The 23289-nt window shown below is 35.5% G+C and overlaps 1 protein-coding gene across 2 annotated transcripts in view; it reads left to right on the top strand.

Moving 5' to 3' along the window:
- Positions 1-16568, top strand: part of FGFR1OP2 (FGFR1 oncogene partner 2) — a 31459-nt gene extending 14891 nt beyond the window's left edge. Inside the window, exons 2-7 of one of the 2 annotated variants that reach the window (XM_046012165.1) lie at positions 3753-3901; positions 6027-6144; positions 7843-7985; positions 10321-10434; positions 12894-13007; positions 14597-16568. In XM_046012165.1, the coding sequence (XP_045868121.1) occupies positions 3767-3901; positions 6027-6144; positions 7843-7985; positions 10321-10434; positions 12894-13007; positions 14597-14734 (762 nt within the window). In that variant the 5' untranslated portion in view covers positions 3753-3766 and the 3' untranslated portion in view covers positions 14735-16568. The remainder of the gene's footprint in view (positions 1-3752; positions 3902-6026; positions 6145-7842; positions 7986-10320; positions 10435-12893; positions 13008-14596) is intronic. The other variant, XM_046012166.1, reaches the window with a different exon arrangement.
- Positions 16569-23289: the final 6721 nt, after the last annotated feature.

The following is a 23289-nucleotide window of genomic DNA, read 5'->3' as shown; positions in this document are numbered from 1 at the left end:
ATTATGGCTTTTCAGTGGGGGACTTTTTCAACCTGTCCATAACATAAAAATACTAGTATATTAAAGAATGTTACGTATTCCTAGAGCATAGAGAGACAGCTCTATAAAATCCACTGGGAGATGCTCAAAAAAATCCTTTAGGAATGGTTCTAGTCCTCACTTTATCTTTTAAATTTTTCTAGATTATTTACAAATAAAGCATGCACTGGCCATATCCCCTGCTGTCCAAAAAATTTTCCCATGAGTGTTCCTAATATTGTGGCCAGGTTTTTTTTCCTACTGGAATGAAATGTTTCCTGGAGTTTCTAGTGTCCATATGAGGTTTCATCTTGGTTCTATCAAGTCACCATTCTGATTGTGGCAGCTCTTATCCTCATGATTTTACAACTTGATTCTCCCATGTTTCTTTTTGGGAATTTGTCAGGTCAGATTTTGTGTGTCTGTGATGGAATCTTTGAACTTCTCCATAGATTTATGATTTTACTGTTACATATGAGGCCCTCGCATAAGGACTTTGAGTCAAAGAAATCTGTTTATAGGGCACCTGGGTGGCTTAGTTGTTAAGCGTCTGCCTTCAGGTCAGGTCCTGATCCCAGGGTCCTGGGATCCAGCCCCATACTGGGTTCCCTGCTCGACGGATAGCCTCCTTCTTCCTCTTCTATTCCCCCTGCTTGTGTTCCATCTCTCTGTCTCTTTCTCTGTCAAATAAATAAATAAAATCTTTTTTAAAAAATCTGTTCATAGCCTAAGGCAGTTCCATAATTATACTATGTATACTAATACATAGCATCCTAGATTGTATGGTATTTTTTTTTAATTTTGTGTCTCTGCTACTTTAAGTAGTATCAAGCCATTAAATAGTTAAAGTATTTATTGTTTATTAAGGGATATTTGGGGAACTTTTTTTTTTTGCAGTATTTCAAAGAAGTGAATTATCCCAAAAATGATCCAGCTCTTCGTATATAAATTGACTTTTTTTTTTTTTTTAAGCAAGTTGCTCTATCTTAGACAACCACAGTTAACTCATTGGATCAGTTTGGCTTCCGGTAACAAAATTAGTTTTATCAGAGTGACTGCAGTACTTATTGTATATCAACCCTGGTATTGTCACTTTTTGTGCTTACTGTGAAACCTATTAACAAGCAGTAAAGTCAAGATTTATTCCTAGAGGATAAAAGTTTTGTTTGGGGGTTGGACACTTCTTGATTTACAGAATGGAAACACAATCATGAGATTTTGTTCAGTAGGTTGGTTGTTGGAATAAGAGTGTCACTAGTGGATGGTAATATGAAAAGGAGAAAGTAACAATATTTCATACTTATTCAACTAGTAGAAAATGTAGAGTGGTTTCCTTTAGCAGTAGGGCTTTGCAACATGGCAACATTACGTTTAAAGACCCTAGTGTAAATTCGGAAGATGCTTTAACCAATTAGTTGAAGTCTGTGATTGCTCTGAGGGAAAAAAGGATATCTTAGCCACTCAATTAAGGCATAGGATTTAATAAGTAGTGGCTCTTTGGTGTCATGTTTTGAAGCTAATATCGCCAGAACACAGCATAGCTTTTTCATATTTTAAAAAGAAAATCATGATTACCTAGGAAGAATCCATCTAGATTCAGGGCTGTCTTCCAAATTAATCTGTCAGTCTCTGGATTCTTTTGCCTGGAGGAATCTAGGATCTAATTTTTTTTTTTCCTTCTACCCTCTGTTTTTGGGGGTGGATGGAGGAGACTGAATTATGCATAATGCTTACCGAATTATGCACAGTATAGTTTTTTAATGTCTACATCACCTATAATCTAATCATACATAGGAGCCTTAATGTATTCTATTTGGAAACAGATCCTGTGTATTATATTTGTAGATGTTGTGTTATAGAGCATAAAGAAGTATTTTTCAGGTAGTGGTCCCAATAATATTATTTATTATATTATTATTATATTGGGACCTGGGATTGTTAGAGGTTCTTAGTATTTGAGTTGTTCTGTTAAGCCAAGATAAACTTTATGTCTCTAAAGTCTTCTACAGTTTTCTGTAGACTTTCAAATTTTTTTTATTATTTTCTTTCATTATTTGTTACAGCCAGTTATCTTTACTGTAAGACAAATGTCTTTATTTTTTTATTTTTATTTTTTTACTTATTACAAGTCAGTTTGCTCCCACTTCCCCCTCCCAGTTTTTTTTGTTTTTGTTTCTTTTTGGTGAGGGGGCTTTAAATAACTTCAGAAATTTACTCTGAAGGATCTGGTATGTCATACTAGTGGGGTTAATGGGAGATATGGTGGCTCCCATATGAATAAGAAGTCTGTATTATTATCCATCTATAATTTTAGGTAATTCTCCTTGGAAGTTAAGAGAAAGGACGGGGCATTGTTGGAATCCAGTGTCTTCCTTGGAGCAGCATCTTAGACAGATATTGGATAGTTGTCCTTTTGTGTTTTAGCCAGTATGGGACAGTTGTAACTTTCATGACCCCTTTGCTTATGGTTTTTCAAGTACCTTTTTCTAAATCTCTCACATCTTAGAAGACAGGTCTTTTGGCTGTTTTATCTGGAGAGCCAGAGTTGTATTAATTTCTAGCTTGTTTAAATTTTAAAACTCTCTGGAAATGTCATATATTGAGTATTTTCTAAGTTGGCAGCTTTATATTTTAACTTACTCTAATTAAATCCTCTTATTCAGGTTTGAACTAGTATAGTAGAATCTAACAATCTTACATTCTATAGCAAATTTCTGTCTTCCTAAAGCTGGTGAAATCCTTAATTATAGCCCTCGGCTTGGATCCATCAGAGTTTTAATTTAACTTCTGTAGACTTGGCTTCTGGCCTAGTAATTTTACTTTAGTAAAATAATTTACTAGTAATTTGACTTTACTTTTTGAGAAAGCTCTGAAGAAAGGATGGCTCATATAGAAGGTAAAACTTAGTATAAAGAGAAAAATTCAAAGGTAGTAAGATTCAGGTTAAAGTCTTTGAGAGATTATTTTAAAATTACAATTTTATTTTGAGGTCTCTGCATATTAAGTGAAGAAAGAAGCTAACTATTTAGTGTTTCATATTTTGTCTCCTAATTTTTTGAGCTTCTCTTAAACACATTATTTATTGATTTTAACGTATTGAAAATTTCCCATAATGGCTGGTGTTCTAAGTCATATTTTTTTAACCATTTACTAAGGAAGCATAAGAGTTAGGATTATAGTAGTTTGTACAAGAAGCAGTTCCTCCAAAAGAAGGACACTTTGACACAGCATGACACAAACAGACCATTGTGGATGGTCAGTAAGTATGTGTTGTGAATAGTGTCTCAGGTCACCTGACCAAGCAGAGGCTAGGAAGGATCTCATAGTTAGCAACTCACAAACATGGACCTCAGAGTACAAACTAATAAAGTGATCTTTTTGACGAATAACAAGATAAGGGAGTGCTCTCATGAAGAGCACAATTTCTGTATAATATAAAATATATTCACTTGGTTTGTACTTTTTTCCCCCACCATAAATTCAGGGTGTTCTAAATATGCTCTGATTATGTCTGCAAATCATTTATATCTGCTCTGGTTTTTTTAATATTATAAATTCACTTTCAAGCTTGGCCCATCCTAACAGAAGCAAAACCACAAGTGTTCTTATGTGTTTTTTCTGTGCAGTGAACAATCCTGTAGCAAATGTAACCTAAACATATCTATGTTAACATGAAACTAAAATAGTAAGATGATATGCTGGCTTCGTTTTGAGTCTTGATTTTAATTTTACAGGTTTTCCTTTAGAAATGAGTTGCACAATCGAGAAGGCACTTGCTGATGCCAAAGCTCTTGTTGAAAGATTGAGAGATCATGACGATGCAGCAGAATCTCTGATTGAGCAAACCACAGCTCTCAATAAGCGAGTAGAAGCGATGAAGCAGGTTTGATTTTTCTTTCTTGTTGATTCCATTTTGAAAAAAGCAGTCAGACATTTATGCATTGCTTGAATCATAAACTTCTGCTTAATTAATATTTCATTATTTTCTTAATGTTCTATAAAACTTAAAAGTAGCTTGACTTGTAGGTTTTAATGTTACTGTAGATTACCCTGTAATTTTTTCAGTGTCCAAGTGATATATATATGTACATATATTCTAAAAACTGTATATTTGATACTTGTTTTTTGGACGAAGTTACATCTGGTTTATACATTATGCAGTTGTTGAATTTGTACTTCCTACCTTCATTTTCACTTAATGCTACCAATTAAGAAATGAAAAGGACTTCACTTCTTATTATTCTTATAATCCTTAGAATATACATAAGAACTTTCTTATATAACTTGTATATAAGAACTTTGCAGTGGTCCATGGAGTTTAGCTACCTTTTGATAAAAATTTTCAACTCAAAGAGAATTATACAATTTTTTGTATTTTGATGGAAATGAGTTGGGGGAAATGTATATTCATAGCCTTTCTTTTGAAACTCATCCATTTTGTAAAAGGAAGCCACGCTGGGATACTGCTTTTAACAAAGCTACTAGAAATAAAGGAGCAAGTTTACTTGTTTTCTTGCCCTAAACAGATTACATATCTCCCTAACTGTCCAGCTTGACTCACGTATTCCAAGGAACATATATCTGAATTGAGTTGTAAAAACAAAGGAATGTAACAGTTAAAGAACCAGAAATGTTATAATGAATAAATACATTACTGAGCGGCACATCAAAATGCCTTGAAAATGAAGTAGAACAATATTAAAGTTAGACTCACATTTATTTATAATTTTAATTCTTTTGCACATGTTCTTTTACTATTGTTAATGAGATATAATTCACAATACCCATAAAATTAACCCCTTTGAAGGGCATAGTTCATTAGATTTTAGTATGTTCACAGGTTGTGTAACCATACTCACTAATTTTGGTACAGTGTCATTACCCCAAAAGCTCGCCTCCATTAACAGCTGTTCCCTAGCTCTCCCTTCCCTTAGCCCCTGGCACTAATCTATCTCTGTGGATTTGTCTCTTTGGGACATTTCATATAAATGGAATCACAGTATGTGGCTTTTTGTAACTGCTTTTTTAATGTAATGTTTTTGAGGTTCATCCATGTTGCAGCATGTTATAAGTTTTTTATCCCTCTTAATTGCTGAGTAATATTCCATCATAAGGATATAGTGCATTGTGTCTATCCATCAGTTGATGGACATTTGGATTGTTTCTATTGGGGGGCTATTATAAATAATATTCTTATGAATATTACTACATAAGTTTCTGTGTAGACATATATTTTTGGTTTTCTTGGGTATATACCTGGGAGTAGAATGAATGGGTCCTATAATAGCTCTGTGTTGAACTTTTTGAAGATCTGCCAGACTTTTCCAAACAGCTACACTATTTTATATTCCACTCAACAGTACAGTTACTCCACATTCTGTCCAATACCTGTCCAATACTTGTTATTTACTTTTTGGTTAAGATCATCCTAGTAGTTGTGAAGTTGTGAAGAACTTACTGTTGTATTGAATTGCAGTTCCCTAATGACTAGTAATATTAAACATCTTTTTATGTGTTTATTGGCCATTTGTAGACTTTCTCTAAAGAAATGTCTCGTCAGAACCCTTACCCACTTTTTACCAGCTCTATTGCCATAGAATTGACATACAACATTGTGTAAGCTTAAGGTGTACAAGATAATTTCATACACATGCATATTGCACAAGATGAGTACCACAATAAAGTTAGTTAACCCCTGTGTCACCTCACATAATTACCGTGTGTGATGAAAACATTTAAGCTCTACTCTTACTGATTTCTGAGTGTATGATACAGTATTGTTAACTATAGTCACCATGCTGTACATTAGATTCCCCAGAACTTACTCATCTTGTTTGCCTATTTTTTAATGTTATTATTATTAAATTAGAATTATTATTTTTATTGTTACTGAGAGTTGTAAGAATTCTTTATATATTCTGGATATTAGACCCTTATCAGATATGTATCTGAGATACATACTTTCAAATATTTTCTCTCCACATGTTCTTTTCTGATCTTTTCATTAGTATCAGGAAGAAATTCAAGAACTTAATGAAGTTGCAAGACATCGGCCACGGTCCACATTAGTTATGGGAATCCAGCAAGAAAACAGACAAATCAGAGAACTGCAACAAGAGAACAAGGGTAAGATACATAATCTTAAAAAACAAAGGAGTTTGACAACTAAAGTTAAGAACCAGGAATGTTATAATGAATTATGTTGCTAAGGGGCTTATCAGAATGCCTTGAGAATAAAGGAGTGGGCTTTAAAGTTAGATTCACATTTATTTAAAAAAAAATTTTTTTTCATTTCTTTTGCACAAGTTCTTTTATTACTGTTATTGAGATGTTTCACATACCATAAAATATACTGTTTTGAAGGGCACAGTTCATTGGATTTTAGTTAAAATTGAATTCAGTTAAAATTAAAAGAGCTGTAGGGGGCACCTGGGTGGCTCAGTGAGTTAAAGCCTGGGATCGAGCCCCACATCGGGCTCTCTGCTCAGCGTGGAGCCTGCTACCCCCTCTCTCTCTGCCTGCCTTCTCTGCGTATACTTGTGATCTCTGTCAAATAAATAAAATCTTTAAAAAAAAATTATAAGAACTGTAATATACAACTGGACTCTTAACTTGGGACCAATTCATATTTTCAAAAATGGGGATATGGCCAACTAAATTTCCTTTTTGGTATTCTCATTTCTGATCCATATGCCCAATCATAATGTATTTGTCATTATTCTTTATTACATATGAATGTCTACCTTGCGCGGAGTCATCTAGATTCTTAGCCTCAATATCCAGTTTGTGCCATTGTTGTTACCTTCTCTGCAGAGCTACTGCTTCAGTCCCTTGCTTTGGTGTTCAAAGTCTCTTGCCTGATCTGTCCTAATTGGTCTCTGTGATTTTAATCTCTTTTCCCCCTTCAGTCTATCTACAACACAGGCATCAGATTCATTTTTCAAAGATATATCTGGTTATTTTTTTGCTTTAGAACCTTCATTGTAAACTTATTTCCTTATCCAGAGCTTTCACCATTGACTCGAGGTCTTTTTCTCTGTCTTCTTCCCATGCCTCTCTTCTCCATGAGACCTTTGTTCTTCCTGCCCCGCACTAGTTCCTGAACACAAAACCCACTTTCATGCCTCCCTGCATAGAATGCCCTTCCCTTTATTTTTCATCTTTAGAAATCCAAGTTCAGGGGTGCCTGGGTGGCTCAGTGGGTTAAAGCCTCTGCCTTAGGCTCAGGTCATGATCTCAGGGTCCTGGGATCGAGCCCTGCATTGGGTGGGGGGGTCTCTGCTCAGCAGGGAGCCTGCTTCCTCCTCTCTCTCTGCCTGCCTCTCTGTCTACTTGTGATCTCTGTCTGTCAAATAAATAAAATCTTTAAAAAAAAAAAAAAAAGAAATCCAAGTTCATCCCCAAAATATGAAACTCACCAGTTTCTGCTCACAGACTTTGTTTATATATATTTGGGTAATGCTCTACTCTGTACTTTACACATTGTATTATAATTATTTATGTATTTGCTTTCTCCACTAGACTCTGAGCTCCATGGTCTTTTGTGTATTCCTAATATAGAGCATTATCTGGTACTTAATTATTACTCAGTAAATATTTGTTGAAATGATTCTTTAAAACTGAGCTTTAAATGGTCATTTAAAAAACTAATAAGGGACTCCCATTTGGTGTGCTTGCTTTATGGCAAGATTTTTACACGTTTTCTTTTCAAAACACCCCCTTTGTAAGTTGCTTTTTTTGTAAGTACAGTGGAGAAGAGACTATTGTGTACATCTTTAACTCAGGTTTGAGTAAAATATACTCTTGTTCTTGTGATTCTGATAGAATTACGTACATCCCTGGAAGAACATCAGTCTGCCTTGGAACTTATAATGAGCAAGTATCGAGAGCAAATGTTTAGACTGCTAATGGCTAGCAAAAAAGATGATCCGGGTATAATAACGAAGTTAAAAGAACAGCACTCCAAGGTAATCCATTTTATAAATATAATTTGAAATGAAAAAGAAGCATAATTGGTTAACTTGTGTTGAGATTATTTTTTTAAATCACAGGTATATAACATATTGAATATTTCATCTTTCTGACATTTTCTGCTTTTCCTTATTTTTGTCATTTCTTGTTACATATTTTGTTTGATTTACTTTCTTAACTCCTATTTTTCCCAGTAGCTTTAACATATTTTCAAAAATAAAATTTGGGAAGTAAAGGTAAGTTTATTAAAAAATATTTTTGTAAGGTTATCTGCTTGTAAGAAATATTTCTTCTAATTTGTGTATTGACATTTGTTGCAAAAACAAAAATTGAAATGCTGAAAAACGTTTTCAGAAATCTGAAATCAGCTAAAGGTAGATCTGTTTTTCTTAAGACTGTTTTCTGAATGAGGCTAATTAATCCAGACTGTAAATTATACTGATTATGATGGAAAAACCCCTGTGGGGATGGTGCAGAGAGGAAAAGAACCAACATATTAAGATTTGACCCCTCCCCCAATCCCCAATCACATATCACTTAACACCATTTTTAGAGATAGAACTAAACTGGTTCGAAATTGGTTTTTTTCCTCCTCTGTTCATTTCACTTATTGACATCCCTGTGTCTGTTTCCTTTGTGTATGTCCCTTTGTTTATTAGCAACTGCTATGAAGACAAGTAGAATAATTCTTTCCTATTTACATTTTAAGCTGAATTTTAACTGCTCCTGTGAATAAAATATTAGAATATTGTGATTTCTAGCTATAGCTGTATTGGATAATGATGAGCTAACTATTATTAGTTAAAACTAACATTATGTTAGAAATATTGTTTTAAGACATGTATTTATCTTTCTCAATAACTGAAACACATTTTAGAGTCCTGAAAATAATTCTTCCATATTGGTGCTTCTAAGTATTTTTAAATTATAAATTATTCTATTAAATACCTAGTAAATAGATCTTTTGTGTGACAAGTTTACATATTAAGAGAATTAGTAATACTCTTGTGTCAGTTTTATAATAAATTAATAAATATGGGTTTATTGTTATCTAATTAAACTATTCATCTTCTAACCAAAAGGAAGAACCTGGATGTTTAAGTGGCGATCTTTTGAATATAAATTTATCTATTTTTAATGATATCATTATAAAAACAAAAATTTAAATGTATAACTTGAGTGTTTCTTTTAAAGGTACAAAGATGAATTGACTAAAATTGTTGGTAAAATAAATATAATCTTGAGAAATTGCAAAAGGCCCTATGTTTAAAACCTAAGAAATAAATTTGTTAAGATCTAAAGAGATTGCTCTACCAAAGAATGTTTAGCAATGAGATACTGCAGGTTGCTAGTTCCATCTGGTAGCAGCTATGCCAAAAGCAAATATTTTCTAGAACACATTAGATTTTACCTTTCACTAGGGCAGTGTTATCAATTAGGAAAGTTAAACATTTCTTAAGATAACTGTAAACCATCTTTTATTATGTAGATTGAATTCATCTGAGTGCTGATCCTTCCATAAAATGACTGTTCAGTTACTTGTATGTTAATTCCAACTAATACATATTAATGTTTGTGATTTTGATTTTTCCCAAAAAGGAGACACTTCAACTCAATTAAACGAACACTTATTAACACTTGTCCTGGCTTAGTTATTATAATAATAAGATGAATAAATAATAAGTTCCATCACTCTGCCATAAGAGCTTAGAGTATAAAGGGAAATACAAACAATATATAAAGTAGGATGTGATGAATCCTAAAATAGAGATATGATTTAATACAGGAGTACTAGTGGAAGCAAGATTAGTTCTCATGAAGATAATCTGGGAAGGTGTCAAGAAAGACAAATTCATCCAAATCTAGCCTTGAATTAATTATTGGGGTGGAAGGGTCAGCAAGCAGAAGTGGGTGAGCAGAGAAACTTGTATGATAAAGGTGCAGAAATAAGAAATTCCAAGATGTGTTTAGGTGTTGATACTCTGATGAGCCTAAACACAAAAAAATTTTGTAACACATTTAGAGGTAATAAGTGGAGTTACACATAACAGTATTTTGACATAAGAGATCATTTTAAGGACAACTGTAGTACAGAATTTTACCCTCACTTAGAAGTTTTTGACTACAGACTGGAAAATCAATAAAAAGTTTGAGAAGAACTCATTTTTTCCAAATACTCATTTTTACATTACTTTTGAACAGATGCCTTTTTGGAAATCTTAAAAAAACAAACATTTCAAACAGTTGGCTAACACGCATGAACTAACACTCATTCAGTTTTTAAATTACGGATAATATCCGTATTAACATTATAATGACTCTATACTACAGATTGACTTGGTACATCGTAACAGCTCCGAAGGATTCTTCCTTGATGCATCTCGACACATCTTTGAAGCATCTCAACATGGACTGGAGAGGAGGCACTTGGAAGCAAATCAGAATGTACACTAAATAAAACAGTCAACTTTTGGGGTGTGGATGGAAGGGGGGGAGGTCCATTTAAAACATTCTTTGACATTGCATTTTCCTGCCAGTTTAAATCAGCAAATAAATGAAATTGCCTTAAATATATATATATACTGTGCTTTTGATAGCCATGCAAAAATATTCAGTGTAGAAACTTTAAATGTCATTAATTCTCTGTGTATTGTATCATACACAGCCTGTTAGATAATTGCAGGCTTTAAAGGTTGTTCAAGCCAGATTTTCATTTTGTTGCTGCAGAATTTTGTAAACAGCTGCCCTCTTTGTGGACATCAAAGTGTTTTCTTGGAAGTCATTTTAATCTGATTTCATAAAAGTTTTGTTTGAACTATTAAAGGAACAGTTTTAATTCAGATTTGTAATAGTTTGTAGTTCTTTAGTTTGAGTTCTCAATAACCTAAAGATGCCTTTAAGTTTCATACTATATGTATATGTATATGTTAGTAATATATGCTACATTGTCTTTTTTGTTTTAATTATTGTGGCAGGTCTTTACTGAGCAAATTTGAAATAACCCTAAACAAAAGTTACAAATGAAAGGCATTTCAAGAAAATTCAAGGATTGTATTACTGAGAGTTCAAGGATTATGTTACTGACTCTTCTTGCTTTTCAGACAGTTTTGAAAGCACAGCTCTTAGCCTCTATGTTCACTAAAAGACCAAGGATACTTCCCTAAAGATTTTATTGTAATAAATGGACCCTCCATGAACTGAGCCTATGTTCTTTTTGAAATCTTGGTGTTTCTTTTCCTCATGATTTAATTAGAGCAGACTCTGTCCTGAAAAAATTAGTGGAATCTCATTTTCTTCCATTTTAAAGGCAAAGAATTATTTGCTTCCTGTACAGCCTTTTACCCTTAAAGGACACTAAATGATAAACTGAAGAAAATGTTGGTGTTCAGAATTTTTACTCATCATCCTCAGTCTGTTGCTGCAGTTGTCTGTACTTAGAGCTTGTTTTTAAACATTATGCTCCTTTTCCAGAGGGAGAGATTTTAATCATTTTTTTAAAAAAATGATTTCAGAATATGATAGATGTTTGTCTTGATATTATTGTTGCTACCGTAATCTAATCCAGGACTGTCCAATAGCACTTCCCGAAATGATGTAAATGTTCTTTATCTGTGCTGTTCAACATGGAAGCCACCAGTGCCACATGGCTGTTGAGCACTTCAAGTGTCACTAGTGCAAGTCAGGGACTGAATTAACTGTTTTAAAAGGTGTTTAATTGACATTTACATAGCATCATATTGGCTAGTGCAGATTAGTCCTTTTGTTTTGCCTTTCTGCATACTAGCATTGTATAGGTGTCCCCATTAAAATAATTTAAGGACCTGCATTTTTGTTGGGCTAGAATGTACTAAATGTGTGGTTTGCAAAAGATACTGTTCTCCATATTTTTTCACAGTTTACTAGTTTTGGAAGTTTTGGAGGTCCTCTCCAAACCCTTTTTACAAATCAGATATATACAATTTAAGAGACAAGGTTATTCGGGGAAATTTTAGCTTTTGAGTTTGACCTTAATATAACAAAAATCACCCTCAGCTGCCAGTGAACAATAGTCTTAGAAGCTATTTGTTGAAACAATATATTAAAGTTTTTGTTGATTTTTAAATCTCATGTCTTTCATTTGACTCTAAGCTCCTTGAAATCAGGGAACATGTCTTGATAGGTTTCCTATTCCCATTGCCTAGCATGGTGCCTGGCATATCATAGGTGTGCAAAAAGTAATAATAGCATGAGATTGGAAGAAATTTATACTACCTGCTGCACCAAATAAATGTGGCCATTTTATACCTAAGTGATATTTGAACAGTTTGCAAAGAGGCCATTTAATATTTTAATACTCAAAAGCAGACTTCTGTTCATTTTATTCAATATTTATTATCCATTATGTACCAGACACGGGCAAATTTAAACAAGATACAGTTCCTGCTCTCAAGGAAGATTATAATCTGGAAGAGTTTCTAGGTTGGATTAAAATCAATTTTTAGACATGCATAATACAGAAAAAATTTGTGAATCATGAAGATGTTAGGGGTAAAGAGATCAAATTTGTCAATTTTTGTCTTCCCCATTACTTTAATTAGTACTATATATAGGTATAAAAAAGGAAAAGTTGTTGATCATTTGTAGGGTGAGAGGAACGTGAAATATGAGTACACTTCTTCTTGCTAGTGGGTTTAGTTATATTGTGGTGTTTATCCTTACTTGTAGCCCTGACAGAACTCTGATTTCAAAAGCACATTCATCGTCAGTCACCTTTCTGGTAAAATGGTTGATAAAGTACCTTCATGTCAAATGGCAATGTAAGAATATTATATCCATATTAAGTGGCAATGCAGACTTTTTAAAAAGGAGAGAATCCAAAAATAAAAGTACTTCACTGATTTGCAACTCCCGTCTCTTTTTTTCAGGAATTACAAGCACATGTTGATCAGATAACGGAAATGGCAGCAGTAATGAGGAAAGCTATTGAAATTGACGAGCAACAGGGTTGCAAGGAACAGGAGCGAATATTTCAACTTGAAGTAAGTTTTAAATTGCAAATGTGGGTAAAAACTGTCCATACAAAGATTTATGCCAGAAAATACATTCCATTTAAAGATATATGTATACACTTCTCTGGAAAACTGGTAATGTTCTCTTTCTTAACCTGGATACTGGTTATATGGGTATATAATGCAAGACCATTTCCATAGTAATAGAAGAGTCCAGGATCAGTAAAGCAGTATTTGAGAACATTGATGTTTTGATCCTATGTTGCTTCCTGTTATTGGGTGAATATGCTTTTTAATTTAGTAACTTAAAAAATTTCTTCATTCTGTTGGAGATGATGATGATGCACGAAAAGTTTTTTTAAACCACGGATATTCTTAGGGCACTTGTATTTTTCTGAGGAATATAAAAGCTTTTCTGTCCTTTATTTGTGGTAGCAAAAGCATCAGTCATTGTTGAATAATTCAGATCAGTAGAATAGACTTTTATACCTCATTTATTTTTTAAAGATTTTATTTATTTGACAGAGAGAGAGGGAACACAAGCAGGGGGAATGGGAGAGGGAGAAGTGAGCTTCCCGCCAAGCAGGGAGTCCAACGCGGGGCTCGATCCCAGGACCCTGGGATTATGACCTGCACCTGAGGCAGACGCCCAACAACTAAGCCAGCCAGGTGCCCCGACTTTTATGTTTTAAAAGCTTCATTTTGAAATCATAGTGGAGATACTTTTGGTTATTGAGGGCTCAAAGTGATTTCTGTCTCTAAGCATTCTTTAAACAGGGTTAAGCAAACTTTTTCAGTAAAGGACCAGATAGGAAATATTTTCGGCTTTGCAAAACAAACATTCTATTGCAACTTCTCAACTCTACCATTGTAACACAAAGCAGCAATATACACAAAAAAGACTGAGCTTACCTATGTGTCTGTAAAGTTTAATTTAAAAACAACAGACCTCAAGCCAGGCTGTATGTAGTTTGCTGATCCCTGCTTTGTACCAGTAAAATTTAGAAAGACTGAAGACAAAGTGGTTGAGAATTACAAATGTTATTTTTAAATGTCTGCTACTTTCTTACAGTAATTAATGGTGGGGGGGAGTTACTAGTGCTAGATCTGGTCACTTGCCTTCTTGAAAAATATCACAATTCACTCAGCCAACCCTGCTGCTTTCAAATTAGAGGAAAGAAAACAAACCAGACCAGATGGCTTGTCCTACATTCCGTGCTCTCATGGAAAGGAGTAAAAGGACTAAAGTACTAAGAGGTCCTAGTCCCAGGGTATTATTCACAGGTTTTGTTGAGTTTATAGAAATATAAACCTAGATGTTATTTTCTTCATCTATACTGTGAGTGTAAAATAAGGCAATTTCTCAGGTTCCATCTACAGTCAGAGCTGCATAAATAAGAAGGCTTTGCACTGGTAGAAAACACTGAGCACAGTTCCTGTATCTTTAAAAAAAAGTATTCTTTGGATTCAAGTTGTCAACTTCAACTGCATGTATCATTTAGTGTATGTCTGCAAATGATAGAACCTTCTGTCACACCTTCATATGTTTGGCTTAAGATATGTTTGTATTCTCGGGGCTGTCCTGCTGACTGCATCTTTGTTTTTTTGCCCTCTTTTAGCAAGAAAACAAAGGCTTGAGAGAGATTCTTCAAATAACTCGAGAATCATTTCTGAACCTTAGGAAGGATGATATGTCTGAAAGTTCATCTTTGTCAGCATTAGTGACCAATAGTGACCTGAGTCTGAGGAAGAGCTGAAGAGCCTGTAAGTTTGTGAGCTTCTTACAAGGCTCTAAATGGTCACCGGGACTGGTCTACTAAAGTGAATGAATTAACAGAAATATCTGTCTCAAGCTACCCTTTGGTTTATTTTTTTTCTATAGTATGTACAGTGCACTGGCAATGATATTCTTGAGATAGCAACAAAAAAGTGCATAGTTAATGGTCATAGACTTTATTCCAAAATAAAATTTAAAATAGAAACTTTGCTAATTGGTGAACAAACTAAAGATACTCTGAGTGCTAAACTGTCAATAGCTTCCAGCAGTGCAGGTGGCATTCTGGATGACACTGGGATAAGCATCACTATCCTCAGTAAATGTTTGGGAGTTCATGAAATTATTCACATTTTGCCACAGTTTACGAAGAAAGATTGTCATACTAAATTTTATTTCTCCTCCTTGTATGGCATCAGAGTTAACAGAGAGCTTTACGTACCATGAGACTTCAGCTTTAATGATTGCCTGTCTACCTTCCCATAAATGTAAATTTTTGTCAAAGAAAATTCAGTTAGCAAGGCCGTAGGTATGTTTTATATGCACTATAAACAAGAGGTGATTTAATTTTAGCTAACTTGCCATAGTTAAAATAGCTAACAATTGTCCATAAGTTGCTTAAGTATATGAAATATTTCAGGAATGAAAGAGAAAGAATATTACTTTCTAAGAAAGAAGATCTTAGACATATTAGTAGGTTAAACTACTCCTCTGAAAGATTTAAGTTTAGTTTCTAAATCAATAATGAAGATGAGATTCTTCTCTTCTCTGGTTGATCTTTAAGGATGTTATGTAGCTCTTAGCTAAAAGAGTTGAAATGTTTGATACAGCATAGGTAATTTCAGAGTAAATTAAGAATTGTTCTGCCTCACTGAACCCTTTTTTAAGAGTTTTTTTTTTTTACTGTATTCTTAAGAGATATAGGAAGTAAGTTAAAATTTCAAAAAAAAAATTGTTTTCTGGATCTATTCTTAAGCTCTATCTGGTCCTCATAACCTGTAAGATTTTTCTTATAACCTCTCAGTCAAAGGGGGTGGGGGGAAGGAAATCTATGGATTTATAAGTATTTATTTTTTACAAAATATATATCCAGTATGTAAATTTTTAAAAGCCACTAGACATAAATGTACTTTAACATCGGTTGAAATCTAAATTTTTCTTATTTTGTGATTATAGAATAAAAGGTTAAAAGAAAAATGTCACATAGGATTAAATATACTCATTTATATTAAATTAGCACAATAGGAAATTCCACTTTTGGACATGGTAATTTTTGTGTATAATTTCATATATTGACTAAATTCAAAACTACTTTTCACCTTGGAATTTTCTATCCTAAGTTTGGGGTGAGTAGGGTCGATGGGGCTGACTGAAAGGGGCTAATGGCCCAAACATGGAACAGATTCTCAGAGGCCTTAATTGATACTTTATAAATGACAGTTTTTATTTTAAACTTTTCTATTGGTTTGGGGGGAAGTATCTGTTAATTTGGTGGCACATTCATTCATACAGTTTTTATCCCAAGTTAGAATTAAAGAAAATAAACTACACAGTTGAGATTAAGTCTGAGGCAATTCATTGAGGCAGCTCTGTTACAAAATGTTACTTGACAGTTATTTTTATAAAAAAGTTAATTTATTGGTCTTCTTACTTGGATATAATTTTAAGATCTTGTTGTTTAAAGACATTTACTTCACTATATAGCAACAGTTTTCGATCCATACTTTTTTTTTTTTTTAAAGTAAAACAAGTTTATGTCTAAGAGTGTGTACTGCATAGGAGCCATTTTATCAATAAAGACAAATGGTTGAAATTGATATGGTCTCCAAGTTAATTTGAGAACAATGCTTACATTTATCCTTACATACAGGTTTTTTTTAATGGCATCTCATCTCTTACCACAAAACTAGTACTTAGCAACAACTTATATCTGTATTTCTTAGGAATTGGCCAGCAACTTATTCCTTATCCTCTAAGCCTTTTTATTGTATATGGTGGGTTTAAGAGTGTCCCCTCAAAGGTATGTCCAGTCCCGGTTCTAATCTCCTGTACCTGTGAATGTGACCATAATTTAAGTTTTTGCAAATTTAAGGATCTTGGGATAAAATTATCCTGGATTTAGGATGGGTCCTATATCCAGTGACTGGTGTCCTTATAAGAGACAAGGATATTTGAAACAGACGCATGAGGAGAAAGCCATGTGAAGATAGGCGGAGAGTTATGCAGGCCTTGGGGCCACACCGTGCCACCAGAAGACAGGAGAAAGGTATAGAATGCATTGTCCCTCAGAGCCTCCAGAAGGGGCCAGCCCTGCTTGATTTCAGACTTCTGGCCTTCTTAATTTTTCAGAACTGTGAGAATAAAATTCTACTAAGCCACCCCATATGGTGATTTGTTATGGCAACCCTAAAAAACAGTATCTATTTATCATCTATCCACTACAATTCTAAAAAACCAATTTATACAACCTTACAGATGAAGTATTATCTGCTCAAATTTATCTCCTTTATATAAGGATGACTTGCAAAGTATTTTATTTCTAAATTGCCTCAATGATTGGAAGATCATAGATCATTAACTCAATTTTGGTGATCTCCACCTTTTCTGATGGTCAGAGTAAAACAGGAGTCAATTTTTAGTTAAACAGCGATGAAGATTAATTTCTAATTGGAATTGGAAGGGGCTTTCTTTTTACCTCTGTGGCTGCTTTTGTTCTTTCTTCTGACTTAAAATTAGAGAGCCCCAGGGCTCAGTCCTTATTTCTACTCTATTCCTACTCACTTCCTTGGTGATCTCATCCAATCTCATGACTTTAAATACCACCTATAATGCTGATGACTCCCAGCTTTACAGCTCTCATTAAACCTCTCGTTAACTCCAGATTCCTTCAAGTATAACTATCAAAGAGAGATCTCAGACTCAACATGCTCAAAGCAGTCTCACTGTCCAGCCATCTCAGCTTATGATAACTCCATCTTTTCAGCCGAAAACCTTGGTGGCATTGTCGTCTCTACTTCCTGTTATATTTTACACCCAATTCATTGGCAAATCCTATTGACCCTCCCTTCTAAATATATCAGTATCCTACCATTTCTCACCATCTCCACTGTTGCCCTGGTTAACACACATTATGGTAGGTGCTAGAGTGAACAAATTAGATTCAACATAAATATCATAAAATGGGGAAATAGTTTGTCAAGTATTAATTTACAATCAACATCTGCCCAATGCAGTTTATTATATACTACGGCTTAAAGATTCTAGCAACAGGAACAAAAACATGTACCTAAATTTGCATAACAGAAACCTTAATACTAAATTGCACATACAACTATGTAAAAATGAAAGGCATAGGGAGAAATGTCCAGAAGCAAATAACATCTGTATACTTCTAATTCCATTGTTTTATATACACTAGGTACTTAGCTACAAAAAACTTTGTTGCCTGAAAACCAAACTGTCTTTGTATAGATGTCATAATTTATCCAACTATTTCTCCCAGTGATAGAAATTCAGACTGTTTTCAATTTTTGTTAACATAAAACAATGCTTCCTAAACATCTATGTACATATTTTATGTACTGTACCTATTTCCGGTGTATAAATTCTCAAGAGTTTGTTATGTTCCTTTTTGTTACAATTTATCTTTTACATAAAGGAAAAATAAATGTATACGGTTAAAAATCCAGCATACAGAAAATATTACAGTTCAAAGTCAGTCTCTTCCCAGAGGTAATTACAAGTTTCTTGTGAATCAGAAAAACTTAATCAAACATACACCCACACACAATTGGAATCTCAACTACACCTTGGTTCCTCAGTTGCGTTTTTTTTTTCAGTTAATGATAACCCTTGCAAGTTTTTTTTGCCATATGAGGAATAAAGGATTAAACTCACATAAAAGGCAAAACGTAAACCTATGGCTTTGGAATAACTAAAGCCGTCAGAAAATTCACTATGTTGAAATCAGTACAGTAGGTAGAACTAGACCCAGAGTAAATACATTCTAATCTTGAAGCACAGGATATACACCTGTTGAGTATCAGACATTGCTAGGAAAGCTACATTGTCAGCTTTCTATAAAACTAACAAACAGGAAAGCTGGTTAGATTCTGGGTTCCAAGAGCCTGTCACTGCATAAGCCCAAGCCTCAGCAAATTGCTTTTGTCTGTACAGACAGTTCAGGACGAATAGGGCTAGCCCTTGGCTACTTGAAAATGCCAAGGATGTATCAGCTTCATATTAGATTTCAGCACCACTCAGTGGTCAAATACTCAGTGCTACCAAATCAATGGTTGATGTGAGATCAAGTGAATGAATACCTCAAATGTTAAGTAACTTTGAGAACATGTTCATTTTAAGACCTATCTCTAACTAACTGAATTTAAATAAAAATCTTTATAATAATTTTATTCCTTGTCATGCAGACTCTAGACCTATAGAATATAAGAGTGTAAAAACATCATTCAGGAGAAAATTCAGTAGAGAATCACTGGTATATATCATTGAAGGAATTCAGGAGAGGGAGTTGGTTTGCAAGAAGAGTAGTTCTACTTGTGAAATGGAAGACTAGCGTGTGCTGAAAAACTTTCAGGCATTTTTTTTTTTTTAAAAGATTTTATTTATTTATTTGACTGAGAGACATCACAAGTAGCAGAGAAGCAGGCAGAGAGAGAGAGAGGGAAGCAGGCTCCCTGCTGAGCAGAGAGCCCGATGTGGGACTCGATCCCAGGACCCCGAGATCATGACCTGAGCCGAAGGCAGCGGCTTAACCCACTGAGCCACTCAGGCGCCCCAGGCATTTTTTTTTTAAGATTTTATTTGAGAGGAAGAGAGACAGTATGAGCATGGGGAGGGGCAAAGGGAGAAACCAACTCCCCACTGAGGAGGGAAGCCAGACGCGACCCGGGGCTCCATCCCAGGACCCTGAGCCAAAGGCAGATGCTTAACTGGCTGAGCCACCCAGGTGCCCCAAAACCTTCAGGCATTAATAAGCAAGATGAGAGTTGTTTTGTTTTCAGAGAATTTTGTTTTAATTCTGTCCATGAAAATAGTCCTCTAGAACCCTAGGCCCAGCCCTAGCAATACATATATTCAGTGTTAAGCAATTTTGATTTATGGATGGTCTCCTGCTCTAAATAAAGCAGCTGGTTTATTTTAAAAAGGTGTTGGAGCTCCTGAATGGCTCAGTCCAACCAAGGTCTAGCTCTTGGTTTTGGCTCATGTCATCTCAGGGTTGTGAGATAGAGCCCTGCACTCAGCAGGAGTCTGCTTGGGATTCTCTCCTTCCTCTGCCCTTTCCCCATGCTCATGTGCTTGCTCGTGTCATTGTGCGACTCTCTAAATTTTTTTTAAAAGGTGTTGAGGTCCAGTTCGATTGCTGACTGGAAAACTTGGAAGCAAAGGTACACTTAATGTGTCTCAACTACTTCGTCCATCTGCATCACTTTCTAATCTTCCACCCCCTTCCTTAAAGCTCCCAGACACAGGCATCCACGCCCTACCCAGTGCACTCACCACAAGTTCAGGCAGGCCGGATAACACACAAGCCAGTATGGACAATAGGGAATCCATTAGGAGGAGGAGCCATGAACCTCAGGTGAACAAGCCTTCTAGCCCCTAAGAACTACAAAGAAAAAAAGGTTGGTATGGCCATCCTTTAACCTCCTTCCAAAGAAAGGAATTCACCCTGGGGGCGATGGAGTAGGTATATTATACTTATATAGAGGTATATTAATAGGACTCTGGAACAGAAGGAAAGAATTTGATGACCACAGCTTGCAGATCACTCAAGTGTTCTGACCCACCTGCCAGGAAACACCTGCTAAATTCCAGGGTCTTGGGAGGAAAAGAAAAAGGTAAACAAAAAGACAAGGTGTGCTCTGTGCAGTTTTATATTATAGGTAAAATTTAACAAGGAAGACGGACAATAAAACCAGAACCACCATACGATCTAGTAAATCCCACTTCTGGGAATATAGCCAGAGGAAATGAAAAGTAAGATCTTATGAAAATGGCTAATTTTTATTCACAGCATTATTCACAATAACCAAAACAGGGAAACATCCTAAGCATCCATCAATGGATGAGCAGATAAAGATGTGGGGGTTTGTGTGTGTATTTATATCTATAATTAAACATTGTTCAGCCGTGAAGAAGAAAGAAATCCTGCCATTTCCAAAAACATGGATGGACCTTGAGAGAACCATGCCAAGTGAGAGAAGCCAGAGAAAGACAAACACTAGATGATACCACTTCTGCGTGGAATCTCAAAAACCCCAAAAATGGTGGTTACAAGCAGCTAGAGGTGGGAGAATTGGGGAAATGTTATTTAAGGAAGGAATGAACTCAATTAATAGACAAAATCTGGAGCTCAAATGCACTAGGGATTATGGTCAACACTACTGTATTACAAACTTCAAGGCTGCCAAGAGACTGGATCCTGTTTCCACAAAAAGAATAATTATGTGACATGACAGAGGCATCAGCTCACTCTATGGTGGTAATCCTACCATAACATCAATATACCAAATCCACATACTGTACCTTAAACTTACATACTGTGGGAGGTCAATTACATCTCCATTTAAAAAAAAAAAAAATCCTTTCTGGATCAAAATGTGGAAAGCTGAGAATGGGCTTGCTGACCCCACCAAGCACCAAAGTGAAGGGCTGCAAGGACTGGTGGGGAGAGGGAGAGACTCCCCTGGGGGCTCTTCACAGAGAAGGGAAGGCCTTGAAGCTTCTCCTTATGGTTTCAACCCCACTACATGGAATGCACGCAGCCTCCTGGTGGTTTGGTTACTCCTATTCATCTTCCAATTTCAGCTTCAGTGTCATTTCAAGGAATTCTCCCCTAGCATCCCGGATTCCATCCCCTTGTCCATTTTAAATTTCATTGCATATCGTACCTCCTCTGGGTAACTACTCCAGTACCTGTCTCATCACACTCGAAACCTGAAGCAGGGGCCATGCCAGTATATTCTGCCATCTCCTTCCTCGTACCCAAGGCACGGCCTGGCACTTAGGAATTCAACACTTATTCATGTAATAAGTAAAAGTGAGATCAAAGTAAAAACTACTATCATTGTATGTGGGGGTTTCTTGTTGTTGCTCATACAGCCTGATTCAGATCTGCCAACCTCCCCAGTGTAATGATTATATGGTAGTCCCGGGGTAAGCCCAAGTTTCCACTAGCTTGAGCCCCTCTCTACCTCCACTTCATAGAGTGGGCCTTATGATCACAGTGGCCAGATTGCCCAGAAGTCTTTCAATCAACAATCAGGGTAAAATGATTTCTAAAGTGTATTAGTTTCTAGCTAGGGCTGCCATGAAATACCATACACGGAGTGGCTTAAACAACAGAAATTTATTTTCTCACCATTCAGGAGGCGGGAAGTCCAAGAGCAAGGTTGGTTTCCACTGAAGCCTCTCCTCTGCTTGCAGAAGGCTGCCTTCTCACTGTGTGGTCACCAATTCACCAGCAGAAAAAAACTGAAAATAATGATTTATATTTTCATTCTGATACAGTATAAAGCACATTTGGATGAAAATTAGGTATCCCAAATTTTGATCTGGACACTATTATTGATAATAGTGACTTAATTGACTCCTTGGTCAATCATTTCCTCAGTTATTACGGGTCAGATCACATGATCTCTAAGGTCTGTACCTGGTCTAATTTCCTTGGTAGAGTCCATTTTCTCTCCCAACTTTCTACATAGCACTAGTTAACTGCTGTGGTTTGATAACCTGGTAGCTAATCTGTAACAGGTTAATCAGAACTAAAACATTTTAGGAATAGTATAATGAATTTTCTGGTGATACTACTACTTTTTACTTTTCTTCAGTTGGACAAGCCTGAAGTGCTAAGGACACCAACACGAATTAATCCACCAAAGATACCAGCTTTCCTTCTAACAAGGGATATAAATGTTAACACACTGCCTCAGATTTCCTTCATTTCCTATTGTTTCATTTAGGCTTAAACTGAATTTTTTTTTAAAGATTTTATTTATTTATTTGATAGAGAGAAAGAGATCACAAGTTGGCAGAGAGGCAGGCAGAGAGAGAGGAGGAAGCAGGCTCCCTGCGGAGCAGAGAGCCCGATGCGGGGCTCGATCCCAGGACCCTGAGATCATGACCTGAGCCGAAGGCAGAGGCTTAATCCACTGAGCCACCCAGGTGCCCCTTAAACTGAATTTTTAAGATAAAGATTGAATTCTCCAGATGAAGTCATTTTATACCTATGAAACTTCTATCATGTCTTTATTGCTATCATGCAAATAGAGTTGTCAAAAAACTTTATAAAAACTTATGAGGCACCTGGGTGGCTCAGTGGGTTAAGCCTCTGCCTTTGGCTCATGTCATGATCTCAGGGTCCCTGGGATCAAGCCCCACATCAGGCTCTCTGCTCAGCGGGGAGCCTGCTTCCCCCTGGCTCGCTGTCTTCCTACCTCTCTGCCTACTTGTGATTTGTCATAAAAAAAATAAAATCTTAAAAAATTTAATGAGACTTTTTCGCATTTTTTCAAAACA

This window comes from Meles meles, chromosome 7 (assembly GCF_922984935.1).
Source record: "Meles meles chromosome 7, mMelMel3.1 paternal haplotype, whole genome shotgun sequence".
NCBI classification, from domain to species: Eukaryota; Metazoa; Chordata; class Mammalia; order Carnivora; family Mustelidae; genus Meles; species Meles meles.
The sequence above is the reverse complement of the archived record's forward strand: the minus strand, read 5'-3'. Positions and strand labels throughout refer to the sequence as shown.